This window comes from Eleutherodactylus coqui, chromosome 3 (assembly GCF_035609145.1).
Source record: "Eleutherodactylus coqui strain aEleCoq1 chromosome 3, aEleCoq1.hap1, whole genome shotgun sequence".
NCBI lineage: Eukaryota > Metazoa > Chordata > Amphibia > Anura > Eleutherodactylidae > Eleutherodactylus > Eleutherodactylus coqui.
In genome coordinates, this window is record NC_089839.1 from 224,655,061 (window position 1) to 224,676,532 (window position 21,472).

General features: G+C 46.2%; 1 protein-coding gene across 2 annotated transcripts in view; it reads right to left on the minus strand.

The window, feature by feature from the left end:
- Nucleotides 1-2,718: 2,718 nt before the first annotated feature.
- SRGAP3 (SLIT-ROBO Rho GTPase activating protein 3) overlaps nucleotides 2,719-21,472 on the minus strand; it is a 93,744-nt gene continuing 74,990 nt past the window's right edge. The window contains exons 12-22 of one of the 2 annotated variants that reach the window (XM_066596985.1): nucleotides 18,118-18,148; nucleotides 16,407-16,467; nucleotides 16,198-16,275; nucleotides 12,975-13,109; nucleotides 12,271-12,376; nucleotides 11,288-11,515; nucleotides 9,513-9,592; nucleotides 9,004-9,184; nucleotides 8,713-8,862; nucleotides 8,305-8,632; nucleotides 2,720-5,649 (exon numbers count right to left, since the gene is read on the minus strand). In XM_066596985.1, coding sequence (XP_066453082.1) covers nucleotides 5,233-5,649; nucleotides 8,305-8,632; nucleotides 8,713-8,862; nucleotides 9,004-9,184; nucleotides 9,513-9,592; nucleotides 11,288-11,515; nucleotides 12,271-12,376; nucleotides 12,975-13,109; nucleotides 16,198-16,275; nucleotides 16,407-16,467; nucleotides 18,118-18,148 — 1,795 coding nt within the window. In that variant the 3' untranslated portion in view covers nucleotides 2,720-5,232. Of the gene's footprint in view, nucleotides 5,650-8,304; nucleotides 8,633-8,712; nucleotides 8,863-9,003; nucleotides 9,185-9,512; nucleotides 9,593-11,287; nucleotides 11,516-12,270; nucleotides 12,377-12,974; nucleotides 13,110-16,197; nucleotides 16,276-16,406; nucleotides 16,468-18,117; nucleotides 18,149-21,472 lie in introns of both variants that reach the window. The other variant, XM_066596984.1, reaches the window with a different exon arrangement.

Here is a 21,472-nt window from a genome sequence, read left to right on the forward strand (position 1 = left end):
GATATCAGTCCGAGAAACTCTGACTGATGTTGAACACTTAAATCTGTGATTTTTAATTAACCCCATAGAAAATAATGGGCGAGTCTTCTGCAATATTGCAGAAAAATAGGGCATGCTGCATTATTCCATCCCGCAGCATTTCTGTGAGAGAGATTGCACACGTAAATAGGCCAATTGAAAATGACGGCTTGTATTTTTGCGCATCAAGGGAAAATTGCCATTTTAAGTACGGCCTTAGTTAACTAGCCCCCGTAACCACACATACGCAGTGACTCCACATTAAAGTCAATGGGAGACTTGAAAATAAACAAGTGAGTACCCCAAACTGTTCCTGTATCTTCCATGCACAGCCACCTCCCTGCCAGGAACAGACATGGGCACCATGGTTCTTTGTGGTGGACCCAGAGGTCGGACTGCAAGCGTATGACATGTCAAAAGTGTGGTGAGAAATCTGCCTGAAGGCCAAGGACATGAGCAGCATTAGTAGCGGACGCCGCTGTCCTCCGCACATCAGTGCAGTGTTACAGTGACGGATTTTAACTACAATACATCAAATTTTCAAAATTCATTATCATCTGAACTAATATGGTCCACTGGTTCTGCATATTTGGCCCCCATGTCACAGGGCCCCACTGCTGTCAGTGATGACTGTATAGATAGAAGCTTGTGCTCAACTCAGAAGCCCTTGATGATCTCCATTAGGAATGGAATGTTCAGATCGCAACATTGTATCACAAGTATTAACATTACTGGTACTGATGGTTCTGGAGTCCCCACGTCTTGTGCTTCTCTGGAGCTGCTCTCAGCCCGGTTTATGTACATCATAGCACGAGATTATAGAAGTGTTCGCCTATAGAGACCCATCTGTATGATATGGACAGTATATATAGTCCTATGCAGGATGGAATGGAATGTCCGCAATCACCACTGAGGGGATATTTCAAACACGGTTTTGCATTCAGATGACATAAATCTCACATGTGCTTTATAACTGATATCATCCTTCGATTATCAACATCGATAGAGCAGACCCAAAATGCAAAGTGCAATAATAAGAAGGTCCTGATTTGATAAAAACAGCACATGCTGACAAAAGCATAGAGTCCTACCTGCTGCACCTGCTGTGTTTCCTATGTAACTCTTAAAAGAGTTGTCCAATTGTAAACCCTTGATTGCCCATTTTTAGAATAGGCCATCAATAGTAGATCGGTGAGGGTCTGCTGGTCAGGATGCCCGCAGATTATCTGTTCACTGCACTGCTGCTCTTAAGCACCTACATTTCTGTAGGAAGCAGGCAGCTCCGTTTCCACTGCAGTGGCCACGCTTGGTATTACAGGCAAAGTTCCCATTCACTTCAATGTCTGTAGTACCATGCCTGGCCACTGCAGTGGGAACGGGTCTGTCTGAGTCCTGCAGAAATCAGTGCAGTGCAGGAGCACAAGGGGCCAGCGAACAGCTGATCAGTGGGAATCCAGGATGGCAGACAACTGTGGATCTACTAATGACGACATATTCTGTGGATAGGCCATCAATAGTTTATAACTGGACACCCCCTTTAGTGTTTTTTTTTTCTCATACTCACCGCAGTAATATTAAATAACAAATAAGCATCTCTGTTATGTGTATTCGGATCTCCTTCTGACTACCGGAATGGAACCAAGAATGATTATCTCCATATTTAGACTGTAAAAAAGGTATTTGCGGTAATGAGAATGCTGTCACCTGGGAATCGGTTCCTACAAATATTACTGACACTTGTGATCTGGTGACAACATGATCACATTGTAAACCTGCGTCCACTGTATACCCGACACTGAAGAATCCAAATAAGGAGACTGGCATATTATCTTATTTCTAGAAGCCATGTTACAATGGACAGTCATCGCACCCTGAGGCCGCCTTCACATGGACTAAAGGGCTACAGAATTTGTGGGGTAAGAATTGCAATGGAAACTTCGCACCTTTTACAGTACAAGCCATGTAATGGGGATGTTTTTTAAATCTTCAAACAGTACAGAAATTTTTCACAACGATTTTGCAGCGTTTTTGAGAAGTGTCTATTCATCTTGCGGATTTATGCATCGGAATTCAACCCCTGAAATACAAATGGTGAAATCATGTAGTAGATCCTATTCAAAAACCGTGGCCAAATCCGCTGTGTGTGAAGGTACCCTTAGGCCGTCTTCACATGGACCGTAAATGCTGCAGAATTTCCACCGGTGGATTCGGAGCAGAAATGCCACAGCGTTTACATTACAAGCCATGTAGAGGGGATTTAATACACCTTTACAAGCTGCCGAATGTCCTTTTATGCTGCGGAATTCAACGCTTGCAATTAAAGTGTTAAATTCCGCGGCTGATCTGCAATTAAAAGCAAAGCCAAATCCGCACCATTAAGGAGCCGATCTGGTTGCCGAGGACTTCCAGCATAATTACTGCGGGTGTTCCACTGTGGATTGCCCACAGCTATTCCGCCAAGTGCGGTGTTGGCCTAAGGCCTCATGTCCACGGGGAAAATCAGGCCTGCTACGGATTCTACATGGAGAATCTGCAGCGGGTCCCTCCTGCCCCGCGGACATGAGGGCTGAAAATAAGAATAAATAAGAATAAACTCACCTCCCACCCGCTCCGGATCCTTTCTTCGCTGCCGCGTCATCTTCTCTGCGTCGCGGCCGGATCTTCTTTCTTCGGCCCGGCGGATGCGCAGGATGACGTCGGTGACGTGCCCCGCGCATGCGCCGGCCCGAAGCAAAATGATCCGGCCGTGACTGAGAGAAGATGGCGCCGCAGCGAAGAGAAGAAACGGAGCGGGTGAGTAAAATCTGATTTTTGTCTCCCGTGGATCCGGATGGCTTCCATAGGCTTCAATAGAAGCCCGCGGGAGCTGTCCCCACTGGAGACCCGCACGAAAATGGAGCATGGTCCAGATTTTTTCATGCTCCATTTTTTTTAAAATCACTTTTATTGACCATCCGCGGGTATTTATCTACCCCGGGGGTGGTCAATGCATCCCTATGGGGTGCGGATCCGCGGGCAGGTGAAGAGTTAAAATCTGCTGTGGATTTTAATTCTTCTTTTGCCCGTGGACATGAGGCCTTAGGGTTCCTCTAGTCCCCTTTAGTCTTTGGGCTCATTCACATGGGCGAATGCAGGTTTTGGTCCGTGAATACACAGCGTTTTTATGAACCGAAGCACTGCGTATTTCCGGTGTATATGGCTCTGCTTGCGTATGTTACAGCGTTTTTCAAAAGCGCAAATAAAGCCCAGGTCCACTGATTTAATGCGGAAATATGCAGTGAATATGCGTGAATCATGCATAGTCACTGTGTATTTACATGTTTCCATTGACTTCAATGGGTTATTTCTGTCCATAATAAGGACCCAAATAGGACATGGTGCGCATACACACACACACACACACACACAAAAACGCAAGTCCAAATAACTCAATGCAAATCAATGGGGATTCAGCACTTTGTAATATGTGGAGCGTATTTACATCCATGTGAATGAGCCCTTTCTTGAGTTTTATATTAAAGGGGTGAAGATTTTGTAATTTGGTGTCACTTATTGCAGGTCGGTTTGTTCTTGGTTGTTCACTATACAGACAAGGGATTGTTGCTTTCTCCTGTGTTCACCATCGCCCCCTGCTGGGTAGCGCACATTATATCATCTGCCTAGGGTGGTGGAAGGGAAGCGACAACTGGCTGAACACATTTCTGACTCACAAAAGGTTGTCACTGCTACAAATGCACTTCCAGCCCTCATCCTTCTTTATTGCATCAACACTCCTTTAATACTGCCCCCTATGGACCAGAATATAGATCTTAGGAGGGTTGAGATCTCACAGCTGCACTTTCTACATTATTTTGAGGACGATAACATTTGTTCAAAGTTCAGTCATTTTTTTCAACACCAACAACATTAGTGACCGATTAAGCTCGGTTGGTTTTGGGACTATAATTACCAGCATGCCCAGGCCTAGAACGGTTATTAGTATAGAAGCACGAATGGCCCAGGTTACGTTCCTTAAAGAGACACTCTCATCAATTTTAAGCCCCATAAACTATGTTATGAGGTTCAAAGGTGAGAGGACTGAGAGTCCAGGGAGGATGCGGTGTTTCATACTCACTGGGCACCCTGTTGTTGTGCGGTGTCCCTGCAAAGTCAGCAGCTTGATTCTTTCTGCATAGAGATAAATGGGAGATTTGCCTGAAGAAGGAGTCAAGCCGCTGGCTCACATTGACTTCTCCAGGAATGGGGTGCCAGTTATTATGAACGTTACCTCTCCGAACTCCCTGTCCTATCACCTTTCAGTCTCATAACATAGTTTATGGGACTTAAAGGTGACGACCGTGTCCCTTTAAGTCTCTGATCTACCTCATGTGCTTTTTCTTTGTCCAATTTGAATCCCAGAGAAGATGGCGGAGAGGTACAAATCTAAGGGCGTATCGTAGTGTATACTTGTACTATATATATACATATATACCTCCTTTCCAGTGACGGCACATACAACCTTTCTATGGTTTTAAAATTCAAGCATAATTCACATTGTTCTACATGAGATGCTATGTTTATGCACGTATATATTTATAAATCGCAAGGCCTGTGGCCTACATGGGGTTAACAACATAGCTAACATTTCCGAGTAAGTATCTACAAATTTACATATCGCTCTAGATCAGCGGAGCAAGTCGGTCCTCACATTTTGGACTGAGGTACGTCACACAAAGTAACTACCCCTCCCCCCAAGGCCTTGGAAGCCATGTTTGCATCCCACCAATACAGCAGCAGGATAGTGACCAGCGATCCAGGACAGAGGAGACTCCTCACTCCTTGAAGAACGATGTCCTCGCTTAGAACCTTCATTCATAGTCTCAAGAACCCAGACAATGAAAAGCCTCCTCCGGATCCACCTGTTGTGTGTGTATATATATATATATCCTTCTGCGTGACTTACAGAAGACTGAGGTAAAACCAATGAATGGAAAAAGCTAAAAACGGAAAGTGGATTTACCAAACGGAGTTGACGCATTTTAAGGCAATCTGAAGGTTGGTTTTGGACGCAGTAATGGGCTGGAGATGAAATGACTTACGTCTCATCTAGAGAGGTTTGGCTTGGACCAGCAATGGAAAAGTGGGGATGTGTATGTTGTAAACGTCGGAGCCCCCTCTTCCGAACACTCTCTCCAACTGTTGCCAGTAAGGCCCCTCACCAGGAATGGCGGAATGTTACATAGTCCCGGACTTCTCCGACGAATTGTTAGGAAATACTTTCTCTGTAGGGGTGAGAGCCGGGCTGCCCATCCCAGAACTGCTACTGCTGCTAGATCGATGCTGGACCATTGGCCGGGCAGGTCGCACAGGAGGTGGTCTCAACTGGGCTCCAGCCAAACGGGCCGACAGTGCCGGCTTGAAAGTGGTCATCATCTCTGTGTTGGAGGAGTTACTTCTCCGCATGGCGGCATCAGGGTCCCGTATCATAATGGTGTGCAGGGGGCTGACTGGCTCAGAGTTGGGGGTGCTAAGAGACGGGTTCTTCATGGGTTCCAGAGTGTCCAGCACAACGTCAGGTGCTTGTTTGACCGTATTCTGGCGTTCCAGCTCCCGTAACTCATTTAGCGCCGTGCTCATTGTCTTCTCAATGTCCTGCGAAGGAAAGTTAGAGTCACTAAGGGATCTAAGATCCTCCTGTTCTAACGATTATTATATTAACCTCTTATCAACCTCCAATATGCCAATTTACAGCACTGTGAAATATGCTTAGGGCTGCATGGCGACTGGTTGCGAAACATGAAGATCGCGGTGTCACATTGCAAAATGGCATCCAAAATTGTCAGTGCGGTCACGCTGCAACATAATACGACCATGACCACAGCGCAAAATAATCCCGAAAAGTTAGATTTTTGGACTGCAATGTAAGTCGCCTGCGACCTGTCTGCGATTTGGTGGTTTTTTTTACAGCCAAATCACATCTCTAAAACAGCTGCATGACAGCAAGGCCTTAGGGCTCATTCACATGGGCGTATGCTACTTCAGGCTGCGAAAAACTGACCGATTTCACTGCATGTACAATGCATTCAAAAAGTTTTAAGCCCTTTCACTTATTTACATGTTGTTATGTTGAGGCCTTGTGTTCCCCATCATTCTGCACTCAGTACCCCATAATGACAAAGTGACAGCAGAATGGGAGAAATCTTTGTACATTATTTTAATGAAAAACTCCCAATCTGCATTGACATAAGTATTCACACCCTGTACTCAGTATTTAGTTGAAGCCCCTTTGGCAGCGATTCCAGCCTCCAGTCTTCTTGGGGATGGTGCCATAAGGTTTATACACTTCGATTTAGGGATTTTCTGCCCTCTGTCAGGATGGATGGGGGCCGTCTGTGGACAACCATTTTCAGGTCTCTCCAGAGATGTTCCGTTGGCTCCTGGTCAGGGCTCTGGCTGGGGTACTCAAGGACATTTACCGAGGTGTCCCTCAGCCGCTCCTGTGTTGTCCTGGCTGTGTGTTTAGGGCCATTGTCTTGTTGGAAGGTGACCCTTCCGCCCAGTCTGAGGTCCCTTGCGCTCTGGATCAGGTTTTCATTATCTATGTATTTGCTCCATTCAGCTTTCCATCAACCCTGACCAATCTCCCTGTCCCCCAGCATGATGCTGCCACCACCAGGCTCCATCTTGGTGTCATCAGAGCAGAGAATCTTGTTTCTCGCAGTCTGAGGGTCCTTTAGGCTCTTTTTGGTAACTCCAGGCGGCTTTAATGTGTCTTACTGAGGAGAGGCTTCTTTCTGGCTCCTCCATCATAAAGCCCAGATTGGTGGAGTGCTGCAGTAATGGTTGACCTTCTGCAAGTTTCTCCCATCTGCACACAGGATCTTTGGTGCTCAGCCTGAGTCAGCATGGGGTTCTTGGTCACCTCTCTTATCAAGGCCCTTCTCCTACTTTAGTTTGGTGGGTCGGCGGCTCTAGGAAGAGTCCTGGTTGTTGTAAGAATTATGGAGGACGCTGGGCTCTTGGAAACTTTCAGTGCAGCAGAAATGTTTTTGCAGCTTCTCCAGATCTGTGCCTCCACACAATCCTGTCTCCGAAATCTACAGACAGACAGCTATTTGGAAAAACTCATGGCTTGGTTTTAGCTCTGATATGCATTGTGATCTGTGAGGCCTTATATAGACAGGGGTGTCTTTTATGTCCGGTCAGCTGAATTTCCCACAGGTGACTCCAATCAAAGTATAGAAACCTCTCAAAGATGATCAAGAGAAATTGGAAGCCCCAGAGCTAAATGTCATGTGGCATACCAAAGGGTGTGAATACATATGTCAATGCAAAATGAGAGTTTTGAATTTTTAAAAAATTTTAAAAGTTTAAACGATTTCTGTTGTCACTTTGTCATTATGGGGTATTGAGTGCAGAATGATGGGAAAACATAAGGTCACAACATAACAAGATGTAAAAAAGTGAAAGAATCTGAAGAGTTTCTAACGCATTGTATGTGCGTGTTGCATGTGTTTTTGTTGCGTATGTGCGTTTTTTTACGTCCATGTGTCATCCGGTTTTCAAGTGTGCAAAAAAACTACAACAAGGCCCAATTGAAGTCACTTTTTTTTAGTTTTCACTGTTCTGTGGCAACATGCGTAAAGAATACAGCGCACACCCATGTACCATCCATGTTTGCTGCATTTCTTTAGGCTTTGATTTGATTTTTTTACATCGTGAATACAAACGAAAATAGGACATGTGTTGTTTTTCTGTCTTTTTTTACATGCAACATCGGTCCATAAAAAAAACATGCAAGTCAAATCCCCCAATTTACTTAAATGGGCCAGTGTGCTGTCTGTGTTCAGTCAGTTAAAAACACGGATGGCACACAGATTGGAAAAATACCAATGTGAATGAGCTTTAAGTCCTGGACGGGTGTCCTGTGCCAGCTTGACTGTGTTCCGACAGAAAGGATCCTATTCTAACGGCTTTGATCAGAGGAATCTGATCCCAGCCATTTAACCCTTTGGCAACCAAAGCGACAGTGGCATGATCAAAGCAGGCTCTCCTCTTCGATCAGGTCCTGCAGGTTCCGTGACCAGAAACTACGAGACCACTGTATAGTGAGACTGAGAAAGGACCCCAGAGATATCTCTACACTTGGTCTGTAAACAATAGCATTGTCACCAAGGCATCTCGCTCCTCAGTGACCTCAATACTGTTTACAGAGCTGACACTAGCTTGCTACCTCTCTGGGCACTGACTGGCTGACTTCCAGGTTGTTCTATTGGATTAGTTGGTAGTAAGGATCGCCCACGGTACCTCAGCGAGAGCTTCTGCCTCCAAGGACTTGTGGTCTCCCAGGCTGCTGTGTCTTGTCCCCCCAGTGACGGACCTCAGTGGTATCCCATCATTTAGTCCTTTCCTCTCAGGGTAATTAATACTCCCAGCACTTCCAAATGTCGCCATTCTCCGTTTTTCTGGACTGTCCACCCGTCCTCGGCTCAGAGATAACTTATGTGGGCTACTGGGGCAGGCAGCAGCTCGGGGAGGGGTGTCAATACAGGGGCCTAGTGCTCGTGGAGGACTGTGGTTGTCTCCTCCGCTCCTCCTGCGTGGTATCGCTGCTCCGTCAGATCTTAGCCTGACCCTGTAATGGACAGATAGGTTATTGGAGATGATGTAATGATAGACACACGGGGTTAAAGTTAGAACCTACGTCCAACGAACCTGCCCAAAATGCCAGCAAAGGAGTATTCCTGTAGGTGCTCGGTGGGCGACTGGATATCGTTCTTAGAGGATGACTTGTCATCTAGAAGAGGTCCACTGCTTGCCTCACTGTCCGCTTTTTGGCTCAGGTTGTCAGAGAATGCGTCATCCCTATGGGAAGAGAAGAATGTCTCACGGGGACGGGTAAAGAATTGAGCAATGTGTGTAATGTGCATAGGAGAAGGCGGCATGATTTCAGACCGCCAGTCACATGACTATAAACCATCACATGGTTTAGTCTGGATTACTCACAGATCTTGGACCACAATATACTGGTGCGGTATTAACCCATCCACTCCATTGTGACGACCCTCCCACCAGTCCTCTGATGCTCGGTGGTACAGGAGCAGGGATGCCCCTTTCTTAAAGGACAACTCTCGCGGTGTACGGCCCGTGTAGTCAAATTTAGCAATGGCTTCAATCTGCTCAACCTCTAGGAAGACAGAATTAACAAAGCAGATAGGTTTAAGGCACCATTATAAACCATATAATAGGGCTCAAGCGCCATTCTACATATCAGCCACTAGATGGAGACATTACTCTTTCCACACTACTTCTTGTATTCAAGAGCTCTGCTTACTGCAAGTGAATCAGAACATTGTTGTTTACATCTAGAGACCTAATGTCACTGAAGGTTTGCTACAAGTGTAGTCATAAGGTTCCTATTCACTGGTAGTGAAACAGTAAATGATGAAGAATTGAGTTGAGTCACAGGGTTTATAAAATAGTAGCAGGTTGTGGGTGTTTGTAGCCCACCTTACCTTCATCACTGGTGTGGGGCTCTGTGCCGTTATCATGGTCAGCCTCATCTATAGCACCCGGCTCACTGTGAGGACTGTCACTATATGGAGATACAAAGAAAATCACTATTGGGACTAAACATCGGTTTCCCAGAATCAACCCTTTAGGCCTCCTTCACACGACCGTATGCGTTTTTACATGCGCCCGTACCCATAATATAAATTGCATTAATGAAGATTTGACTCAATCGAATCCTGATCTTTATTTGCATGGTTAAAGCCATTCACATGGTGCGCTGCTGCGTGTATGTTAAAAAATACGCAGAAGCGATAGCAAGCAACAATCCAAAGAAAATGCTTGGAATGACCAATAATGCTTAACTAGGGCGATCTGTCTTCTTTTCACAGCGTTGTACGCAGAGTAACTTCCTCCCTCTCCCTCTTTTTCTTCTGCCATAGAAGTGTATGGGAGCTTGCTGCGTATCATGTTGAAAGATAGTGCAAGTGCAATATTGGTCTGAGCTTCTCGGATGGATATCGCACTCACCTGTGTGAATGCACTCTGAAGTAGATAAAACACTGTCTGCAGTACCAACCCGGGCCACTGCGCAATGTACGGAGCTGTCTGCTTCCTGAAGCAAAACAGCTAGACTTGGGACAACCCCTTTAAGGTCACGGCCTAGTTTGGTACTTAAAGAGGTTGTACCAAGATTGCAAGTAATCCTTATCCATAGGATAGGGGAGAACTTGCTGATCGGTGGGGTCTCACTGCTGAGATCCCCGTCGATATCAAGATCGAGGGTCCTGTGTCCCCTGAACTCCTCACTGTGGAGTTACTGAACCCCCCATAATGAGGAGGAGATAAATGCAGCGGTTGTTGGGCAAGCACACAACCTGAGCCACAACTGCTTGGTATTTCCATCAGCCCCATCGAAATGAATGGAGCACTGACTATGCATGCTTGGACAGCGCTCACTTCTTGCTGGTGTCACAGAGGGGAAGAAGCGACCTCTCCAGTGACATGCAGAATGGGACATGGAAGATCTTTTCTGGACATATGCAGGGGTTAGGGATAACTGTGGATAGGGATAACTTTCTACCTTGGTACAACCCCTTTCAGAACAGGGGGATTTTTCCACCTTCACAATTCACAGCCATACAGGTTATATTTTTCCATCGACAAGGGTTTGTCCGCTGCAGTGCGTATACCCCATTATAACCTATGAGGCTATGCACATTGATTTGTTTTTTCATATGCACTGATAGTCCGTGAGTAAAAACTGATAGCATGTCCTATTCCTGACTGTATCACGCTACTACAGATCAGTGTGCTGTGTCCATATATAGCAGACAGCACAGTCCGATGCATAGCTTGCAGTTATGGCTAATGTGCACCTGGCCTTACATGATGTGCACAAACACATTCTTCATACTTATCCTCCAGGGTCCCTCTGCAACAGCCGGAATTCGAGAGAACTCTGATCCCAGTTTACAATGCCTTAGATGCTGTGGTCTAAGTTGAGTGCGGCATATAAGTGGTTAAAGATGGGTACAAACTCCCTCTGTCAGCCGATCGACCCTCTGTGATATAATCGCAGGGAAATAGAACATGCTATGAGTTTTTCACGTGGACAATTAGTCCACATGAGAAAAAAATCAATGTGCATTATGAGTTACCATGGACAGCATACAGTCCCAAATACAGAAGTGTGCGGGGAGCCTAAGTGACATTTCCTATATACCATCTTATATACCAGCTGACATATAAAGCCTATACTTAATGCCAACGCACGTACCAGTACTCCTCGCCCCCGGTCATGCACTTCTCGTACACTGGCCCCTCCAGTTCACGTTGAGCGGGGAAGATCAATTCATGGTTAACGATGATCGTTTTGATAACCTCGTTGACATGCGCCTGGCAGGACACCGGGTCTTGTCCATCAGGGATAGGCATTAATGTGGGGCCAAAGCAGATGGCCAAGTTGTACGGATCCATCATGTTCTCATCACTGTACTGAGATAAACTGTAAGAAATCACAGCGCAAAACAGCTTATAGTACGCACAAAGGCCGTGTGCCAACCTAAACCCCACTGGCAAGAAAGGAAGAGGACTGAGATCATCCAGGTACCCCAAAGAGCCCACTGCTCAGTATTTTATCTCCTATCCTGTGGATACCCGGTGGATAGGGAATGACTTGAAATTCTGGTGCAACCACTTTAAGGCCGCCTGCACACGATCAGGTCAGAAGCTGAATGCGGAAGTCTGAAGTAAAATCCGGCCCTAACCGCAGCCGGTGTCCACGCCTACCTGTATTTTCTCTTTTTGATCTGTACTGCGGATGGCTGCAGCAAGTTGCCGTCGGACATGCGCATTACAGATTTTAAAAAAAAAGTGATGACGTGGGTATTCACCACCTATCCGGAATGTCCACTGTGGATGGGCTGTCCGTACAAAATCCGCACTAAAATAGAACATGTTGCAATTTTCCTCCGCTCGCGGAAATCGCAATTGGTTTCTGTAAGTGTGCAGGAAAAAGCGCTTTTACATAGCATGTTACGAACGGTATTTGCTGCGGATCCACGGTGCGGAAGCTGACCGCAGATTCCGCAATGTAAATCTGTTTGTGTACAGTCAGCCTAAGTCAGTGCGCCATTGCTCTGTCTCCCTTTCTACATGTCTCTGTTCACTATGGGACCCCCAGGTGTTCGGCGCAGTTCCCTTTCCTCCTTCTATAACCCTCGCTGCACCCACTTCTACCCGATTGTGCTAATGACTTACTGATTGAGGAACGCGAAGAGATATCTCATGACCACAAGGACGGCTCGCGGCAATGTGATGAGGATCTGACGGATGTGATGAACGCGCTCTGACATGTTGTCTAGCTCTGGAATGGAAAGAGAAAGAAGTTAGCGCCATTGAATGACAAGTTTTACTCAAACAGCAAATGAGGGCTAAGCCAGCAATCCCCCTCTTACAAAGGCCAGGCTCACACCAGTGTGTAGTAAGACCCTGCGTGTATAATGCAGCGTTGTACCCGTGTGAGCCGGCATATCGCCGTGTATGGCAGCGATTTTTCACTGCATATGACAGTGTATCTCATGCACGCTATCAAACGCAGTCTTCATTGTTTTTTTTTTTTAATTGCCCGCTCTTTCACTTAGCGACATTGTGTATAAATGCCGCACATATGCAATGTCATTGTGTATGTACAGTTTATTTCGCACTCATATAGAACAATAGAGCTCTACTGCATGTAATACGCAATAAAATAGAACATGCTGCGTTCTTTTATGTATTATATGCAAGTATGCATGGATCAATAAAAATCAATGTACTTTCATTGGCTCCATTCACCGCATATATTGTGTGTGTTATACGCAGTGAAATGATGCTTCTGTGAGCCTGCCCAAAGGCTGTCCCCATACAGGTGTCCATACTGCGTCACATACAGGCATTGTAGCTGCGGCTCCGGTGATACTCACTGATTGTAGACATCAAGTCCTGGAACCTTTCCTTGGGAAAGAGCGGATTCTCCAGACCACGGAAATACAACTTCAGCACTCCCGCCACAGAGTTAATGTCCCGCTCGCTGTGGTCCTCCACCAGGGGGTCCTCTCCTGGACAAAGAAAGAACTGCACTGAGTTATCAGAGCTTAAAATACTCATCGAACAAACAGCAGTTTCCTCGGTTTATTCACACATTGTTTTCATATTGCCATTTTTGGCACAATTCCTGAAAATCTAAGCATTCCCTGGATACAGTTCTTAGTATATGTGACATGTAGTGACCGCCGTAGGTGAACCGCAGTTGGCCGCGTAGTATTGTGCTAAAACAGCTGTTTGTATGCAAAAATGTCGGTGCAGTTTTTGGAAGCATTGCATCTCTGTCTCAGACGCCCCGTGGGCGTTACGTGGGGCCGTGTCCTTTAACCTGTACATTACCTTGGAATGATTGCTCTGCTAACAAGTAACAAAAGTATATAAAAAGGTCGATATACAGGCCATAAAGCTCCAGCGCTATCTCAGTACTGGCGTCCTATAGTGAATAATAGTGCACTTGAATAGGAAGGCATGGAGGCGCTACATGATGGTATGGTGCACAGAACCCCGGAACATGGATTTCATTTTTGCGCTGTGGCCCCTGTAAGAGAGAAAGAGTGAAACCTAATTGCAAAGTTGAAGAGTAGCATTTGAGAAGCAGAAATCAGCTTTCCGCGCTTCTCTACGTCCCGTGGGACCGCGGCCATGACTGAATTAAGGAAAGCATAGTCTCTCATTCCTACAGTGGCCACAACAAAAAAATTGAAATCCACGTTCCGGGGCCCCCAGAGGCCGTGCGCCATACCTTCATGTAATGCATCCATGCCTTCCTGTTCAAGTGCACTTTTGTTATTGCACTATAGGACGCTAGTAGTGACATACAGCGCTGGATCCGGCTTTTTGACATCACTCTGAATAATGACAAGTTTTACAACTTTGCAATAGATTCTGGGCACATTTATTACACGGTTTATGCCCGATGTCTGGCGTATGCCAGCCACACATTTTGGCGTATGATTTACTATTTTACAGCATCCATGACCGTTGTTTTCTATTTTTTGTGGGTGGGGCTTAGTGTCAGGGACTGTGGCCATTCAGATTTGCTATTGATAGTTTATTCTCATTATAGGTCATCAATATTAGATAGGTGGGGATCCGTCAACAGCGACCACTACCAATCAGCTCTTTTCTGGGCACCTTATCTCATTCACTGAGCTGATTTCTGCAGGAAGCAGACAGCTCCGTTCTCACTGCAGTGTCCAGGCTTGGTATTGCAGGCCATTCACTTCAAGGAGAACTTTACATGTAATACCAAGCCTGGCCACAGCAGTGAGAACGGAGCTGTCTGCTTCCTGCAGAAATCAGCTCAATGCACAAGTGCACCAGCCCAGAGAGCAACTGATTGATGGGAGTCCTGGGTGTCAGACCTCATTGATCTAATATTGATGGCCTTTCCAGAGAAAATGGCTATCAATAGTTTAAAAGTGGGCAAAACCTTTAATTAAAGAGAACAAGCAGTTTGGACAGCACGTTCAAGCTGACAGAGTCCCTTTAAAGGCATTTTCCACTAATGACATTTATTCCTTTTGCGCAGCATAAGGAAAAAAATGGCTGATCGCTGGGCCCGTAGTGAGCCCGAGACCAGTGCGCCAACATGCCGCATGTGAATAGGACAGGCAAAAAAAGAGGTCAGCGCGCAAAAGTCTCAATAAAAATAATTACATTTTAATAAATAGAATTATATTAAAATATCACATAACAGAAGAGATGAGTTCCCCCTTCGAGGAAGTTTGGTGAAACGCGCGTCGGGGCGCAGGTCATAATGTTGGCACTATTGTTATGTTCATGTTTTTATTATTGTCTTGTACATCTGACCATGTAGTATTCAATATGCTTGTTGTATTATAGTCATCATTGGTAACATATTACAGCATGGGATATCTTTTTCATAGACATTTCTCTATTAACATGACATGCTAGATGCTAGGGGCGTAACTACAGAGCGTGCAGGGGATGCGGTTGCACCCGGTCCCAGAAGCCTTAGGGGGCCCATAAGGCCTCTCTTCTCCATATAGGCAGCCCAGTACTATGAATAAAGCATTATAGTTGGAGGCCCTGTTACAAGTTTTGCATTGGGGTCCAGAAGCTTCAAGTTATGTCTCTGTGCAGCATGGTTTAGGTATGGGTATGGGTACGGGTACAGATAGAGGGGGGGGGGGCCAGCTCACCTTTTGCATCAGGGGCCTTTACTTACGCCCCTGCTAGATGCCTTCCTTTTTTGATGCATTATTTATACTTTTTTCTTGGGAACTAATCTCTTCTGTTATGTGATATTTTAATATAATTCTATTTAATAAAATGTAATTCTTTTTATTGAGGCTTTTGCGCCTCTTTTTTGCCTATCCATTATGCAGCTGAGCATAAGTTTTATGGTTGTAATATATGCAACTTTTGATTTACTATATCTCATGTGAATAGAACAGCAGTGTACATGTATGACCATTCATTTCTATGGGACGGAGGATGACTGCTGAAAGCATCATTCTCCACCTGTCCTCAGAAGTGAATGGAGCGGTGGTTAAGTATGCACACCACCTCTCTATTCCCAGCAGTCGGACAGCCAGCGGCAAGCAATTTAGCCTCTGCCCTGTTATTGCACTTTCTAAAAACTTGACATTTGATAGTAACATGTCAGAAGGTCTGATTGCTGGCGCTCCGGGTGTTGGGGCCAGACTGACCGGTAGAACAAGCCAGCTGAAGAACTCATCCGAGCGCTGTCAATGCTCACTAGCTGAAGATTGGCGCAAAAGAAAGTCTACAAACCCGTCATCAGCTAGCAAGCAGTAACAGCGCTTGGATCAGCACTTCAGCTAGCTTATTCTAGTGGTCAATCACATAACACAACCAAACGGTAAGTCTCATGAAAAATCTTCATGCAGGAATCGTCCCTCACAATTCTGCATATACTGCAGGACTACTGTGAACATATACTGTATGTAAAGTCATATATAAAACAGTGTCGGCACAGCTTTAGGTAACTCACAGATCCACATCAGTCACAGAACAGAGTCACTCAGAAATTGGCATCGCTCTCGGATCCACGTCACCCACAGATCAGTGTCACTCAGCAAAGAGCAGTGTCACCTGCGGAGCAGCGTCACTCACCTCTCTCAAATGAATTCTTGATATCATTGACTTCAACTTGAGATCCAGGAACCCGGAATATTCCTTGCTGCTGCAGACCTGCGGAGAGCAGACAGTTCTTGTATTAATAATGTGATGTGACATAGAGGACAAACTCTTACATGACTCTTATTGCTCCCCACGCACCAACATCACGGATACATATCATAGAGCACGAATACCAGTCTTACCATATAAATTGATGTATCGGATGCAGCTCTCAACTACCAATGGGATGGCCTGGCCCGAATCCTAGAACCGAGAGAATATATTCAGCTAATGACGTCACAGCCTCTCATCATCTACCCCCAGGAACAGGTCGCTGCGGCTCAGTCCGTCCCGTGCGGTGCCCGCGGCTCAGTCCGTCCCGCGGCTCAGTCCGTCCCGCGGCGGTGCCCGCAGCTCAGTCCGTCTCGTGTGGTTCCCCAGTCCCTAATCAGGCCTGATGCCTTCACTCACCTAAAACCTACAACCCTTCACTTGCAGATCGCCAGTTTACAGGTCACTGCCTCTCACAAAACCAGTACACCGAAATACTCTGTGCTGCTGGATTGACCCTACACTTTCTCAGTCTGTTACCTCCCACCCGAGCAGCACACTTGTCACCTGAAATGCTCTGTACTGCTAGGCAATCAGCTCCTTCCACTAGATAACTCTCCCCCTCCTCCCATGGTATTCTCCCTATCCCAAAAAGCGAAGCCATAGGGTGATATTTTGTGGTCTGACGATCTAATGACTATGGGGTCTCGCAGTGGGGAAAGCGCAGATGACTTTTCTTGTCCTATCCTATTGTTTTCTTGGGTGGTAAGCAACTCATGAAGTGTCCTGCAGCTGCTTATCCCCCCTACTGCATTATAATAACCTATGTGTGATTGGTTACCAATGCAATCTACTAGATCATGAACAAGCAATCAGTCTCAGCTCGTCAATAAGTTCTAGTCGTCACATATAATCGATGACAGCTCGTCAGTTATGCCCCATTTACATGGAACGACCATCATCTAAATGAGCGGGTGACGTCACTACTGGTTGTTCTGAATGTCATCTCTGAGAATCGCTAACTTCTCGCTAAGCGCTTCATATTCTATGTGATGTGCTGAGCCGCGAGCGTTTAAACGCAGAGAGAAGTCAGCGAACCAGCAATGATTTTTATACTAGTTGAAACTGAGAGACAAAGAAAAAGTAAATTAATAATGCTGAATGATTTTGCATTTAGATGTAGCAATTATCGTGCATTTTGCTCGTTTGAACAAATTTTGCAAGTCATTCGTTACGTGTAAATAGGCCATAGGATGCAGTCGCCCTGTCTCTCAGTCACAGATAGTCAGTAAGTTCTGGTACGTCGGTCACAGCTCGACGGTAAAGGCCCATTTACACGGAGCGGTGATCACTCAAAAATCGCTAAAAAGCGATCGTTTGAGCGATAATCGCTGCATCTAAACACGCGGCCATCGTGCACGAAAAGCTAGCTAGCTGATCATTGAATTCAGGTCAACCTAAAAATCATTGTGCGGTCTTATCAGGAGTTCTCCGCAGGTAGTGCTGATAGCATTGTTTTACATTGGAGAACAATGGAACTGAATGCAGATAAGAGCCCTCGGGCTATTAACTGCTTTCAGCTAAGGCTTCATTTGCACAGTTAATTGCTCTTAAGTAGCTGCTTAATAGTTTATGTAAAATGATCGCTCAAAGCTGTCACTTAAACTATCGTTTGAGTGATCTTTGAGCGATCATCGCTCCATGTAAATGGGCCTTAAGTTCTTGTTCCTCGGTCACAACTCCTCAGTAAGCTGCAGTCGCCCCGTCTCTTGGTCGCAGCTCGTCAGTAAGTTCTTGTCCCTCGGTCACAGCTGGTGCGACCAGCTTCATGTCACAGGCAGTTGTGGGGAGGTGTGTTAGTACCTGGTTCCTGGTCCGCGTATTCCTCCGTCCTCTGATGAGAGGAACAAACACAAACACACAGCAAATTCACCAGCGACAGCAGCAGAGAAAGAGAAAGGAGAAGGAAAAGTCAGCAGAGTCAGGAGCAAAAGGAAGACACGGGGGTTATAACCCCAGCACATGAGGGGTGCAGGGGCAGACATGTCCGTCCTGTACGAGCTCAGGAGCCTAAAAGGCGCAGCTTCATAAAAAATTTATTCAAAGTGGTCAACTACATTCAGTTGTAATGGGAGAAGCATCAGCACACCCTCTCCTGATATACTCTGTGCTGCTGAGAAGCTTGCTCAGTCTTTTATATATATCAATATCAGCACAATCTCCTGAAATACTCTGTGCTGATGGGGAACCTGCACCTTCTGCAGTGTATCACTCAGTCTATGACCTACTATAAGATCAGCTCACACCTCTCCTGATACCCTCTGCACTGCTGGAACCCGGCTCCTTCCACTGTATACTGTAACTCGCAGTCTGCTCCTTCCACTATGCACTGTAGTACCTCGCAGTCCGGCTCCTTCCACTATGTGCTGTAACTCGCAGTCCGGCTCCTTCCACTATGTGCTGTAACTCGCAGTCCGGCTCCTTCCACTATGTGCTGTAACTCACAGTCCAGCTCCTTCCACTATGTACTGTAGTACCTCGCAGTCCGGCTCCATCCACTATGCACTGTAGTACCTCGCAGTCCGGCTCCTTCCACTATGTACTGTAGTACCTCGCAGTCTGCTCCTTCCACTATGCACTGTAGTACCTCGCAGTCCGGCTCCTTCCACTATGTGCTGTAACTCGCAGTCCGGCTCCTTCCACTATGTGCTGTAACTCACAGTCCAGCTCCTTCCACTATGTGCTGTAACTTGCAGTCTACTCCTTCCACTGTGTACTGTAACTTACAGTCCTTTCCTTCCACCATGTACTGTAACTCATAGTCCGCTCCTTCCACTATGTACTGTAACTCACAGTCCGCTCCTTCCACTATGTACTGTAACTCGCAGTCTGCTCCTTCCACTATGTACTGTAACTCGCAGTCTGCTCCTTCCACTATGTACTGTAACTTGCAGTCTACTCCTTCCACTGTGTACTGTAACTCACAGTCCTTTCCTTCTACTGTGTACTGTAACTCGCAGTCTGCTGTTTCCACTAAGTACTGTAACTCGCAGTCTACTCCTTCCACTATGTACTGTAACTCATAGTCCACGCCTTCCACTATGTACTGTAACTCGCAGTCCGCTCCTTCCACTATGTACTGTAACTCACAGTCTGCTCCTTCCACTATGTACTGTAACTCGCAGTCCGCTCCTTCCACTATGTACTGTAACTCGCAGTCCACTCCTTCCACTATGTACTGTAACTCGCAGTCCGCTCCTTCCACTATGTACTGTAACTCACAGTCCACTCCTTCCACTATGTACTGTAACTCACAGTCCGCTCCTTCCACTATGTACTGTAACTCAGTCCGCTCCTTCCACTATGTACTGTAACTCAGTCCGCTCCTTCCACTATGTACTGTAACTCGCAGTCTACTCCTTCCACTATGTACTGTAACTCAGTCTACTCCTTCCACTATGTACTGTAACTCGCAGTCCGCTCCTTCCACTATGTACTGTATCTCACAATCCACTCCTTACACTATGTACTGTAACTCGCAGTCCGCTCCTTCCACTATGTACTGTAACTCGCAGTCCGCTCCTTCCACTATGTACTGTAACTCGCAGTCCGCTCCTTCCACTATGTACTGTAACTCACAGTCTGCTCCTTCCACTATATACTGTAACTCGCAGTCCGCTCCTTCCACTATGTACTGTAACTCGCAGTCCGCTCCTTCCACTATGTACTGTAACTCACAGTCCGCTCCTTCCACTATGTACTGTAACTCGCAGTCTACTCCTTCCACTATGTACTGTAACTCACAGTCTGCTCCTTCCACTATGTGCTGTAACTCACAGTCCGCTCCTTCCACTATGTACTGTAACTCGCAGTCTGCTCCTTCCACTATGTGCTGTAACTCGCAGTCCGCTCCTTCCACTATGTACTGTAACTCGCAGTCCGCTCCTTCCAATATGTACTGTAACTCGCAGTCTGCTCCTTCCATTATGTACTGTAACTCGCAGTCTGCTCCTTCCATTATGTACTGTAACTCAGTCTACTCCTTCCACTATGTACTGTAACTCAGTCTACTCCTTCCACTATGTACTGTAACTCGCAGTCCACTCCTTCCACTATGTACTGTAACTCGCAGTCTACTCCTTCCACTATGCAAGTGAATAATAAAGCCAACAGCAGCACTCACATGGATTCTCACCAGACTGATCTCGGTCGTTCTACTGCAAGTGCAGTGAGGAGCAGATAGATGCAGCAGCCCAGCTTGGTCTGGATCACGACCCAATAGCCAGTAGAAGTGTAAAACAAAGACCAGGCAGCATCAGATGAATTTTTCAAGATAGCTTCAAACTCTTTATTCCTCCATCAAAAGGAAAACCTGCGACGTTTCGGTCACTATCATGCTTGAGAGAGGTCACGATAGTGACCGAAACGTCGCAGGTTTTCCTTTGATGGAGGAATAAAGAGTTTGAAGCTATCTTGAAAAATTCATCTGATGCTGCCTGGTCTTTGTTTTACACTGCTCCTTCCACTATGTGCTGTAACTCGCAGTCCGCTCCTTCCACTATGTGCTGTAACTCGCAGTCCGCTCCTTCCATTATGTACTGTAACACGCAGTCTGCTCCTTCCACTATGTGCTGTAACTAGCAGTCTGCTCCTTCCACTATGTGCTGTAACTAGCAGTCCGCTCCTTCCACTATGTGCTGTAACTCGCAGTCCGCTCCTTCCATTATGTACTGTAACACGCAGTCTGCTCCTTCCACTATGTGCTGTAACTAGCAGTCTGCTCCTTCCACTATGTGCTGTAACTAGCAGTCCGCTCCTTCCACTATGTGCTGTAACTCGCAGTCCGCTCCTTCCACTATGTGCTGTAACTCGCAGTCCGCTCCTTCCATTATGTACTGTAACACGCAGTCTGCTCCTTCCACTATGTGCTGTAACTAGCAGTCTGCTCCTTCCACTATGTGCTGTAACTAGCAGTCCGCTCCTTCCACTATGTACTGTAACTCACAGTCCACTCCTTCCACTATGTGCTGTAACTCGCAGTCCGCTCCTTCCATTATGTACTGTATCTCACAGTCCACTCCTTCCATTATGTACTGTAACTCGCAGTCCACTCCTTCCACTATGTACTGTAACTCGCAGTCCGCTCCTTCCACTATGTACTGTAACTCGCAGTCCGGCTCCTTCCACTATGTGCTGTAACTCACAGTCCACTCCTTCC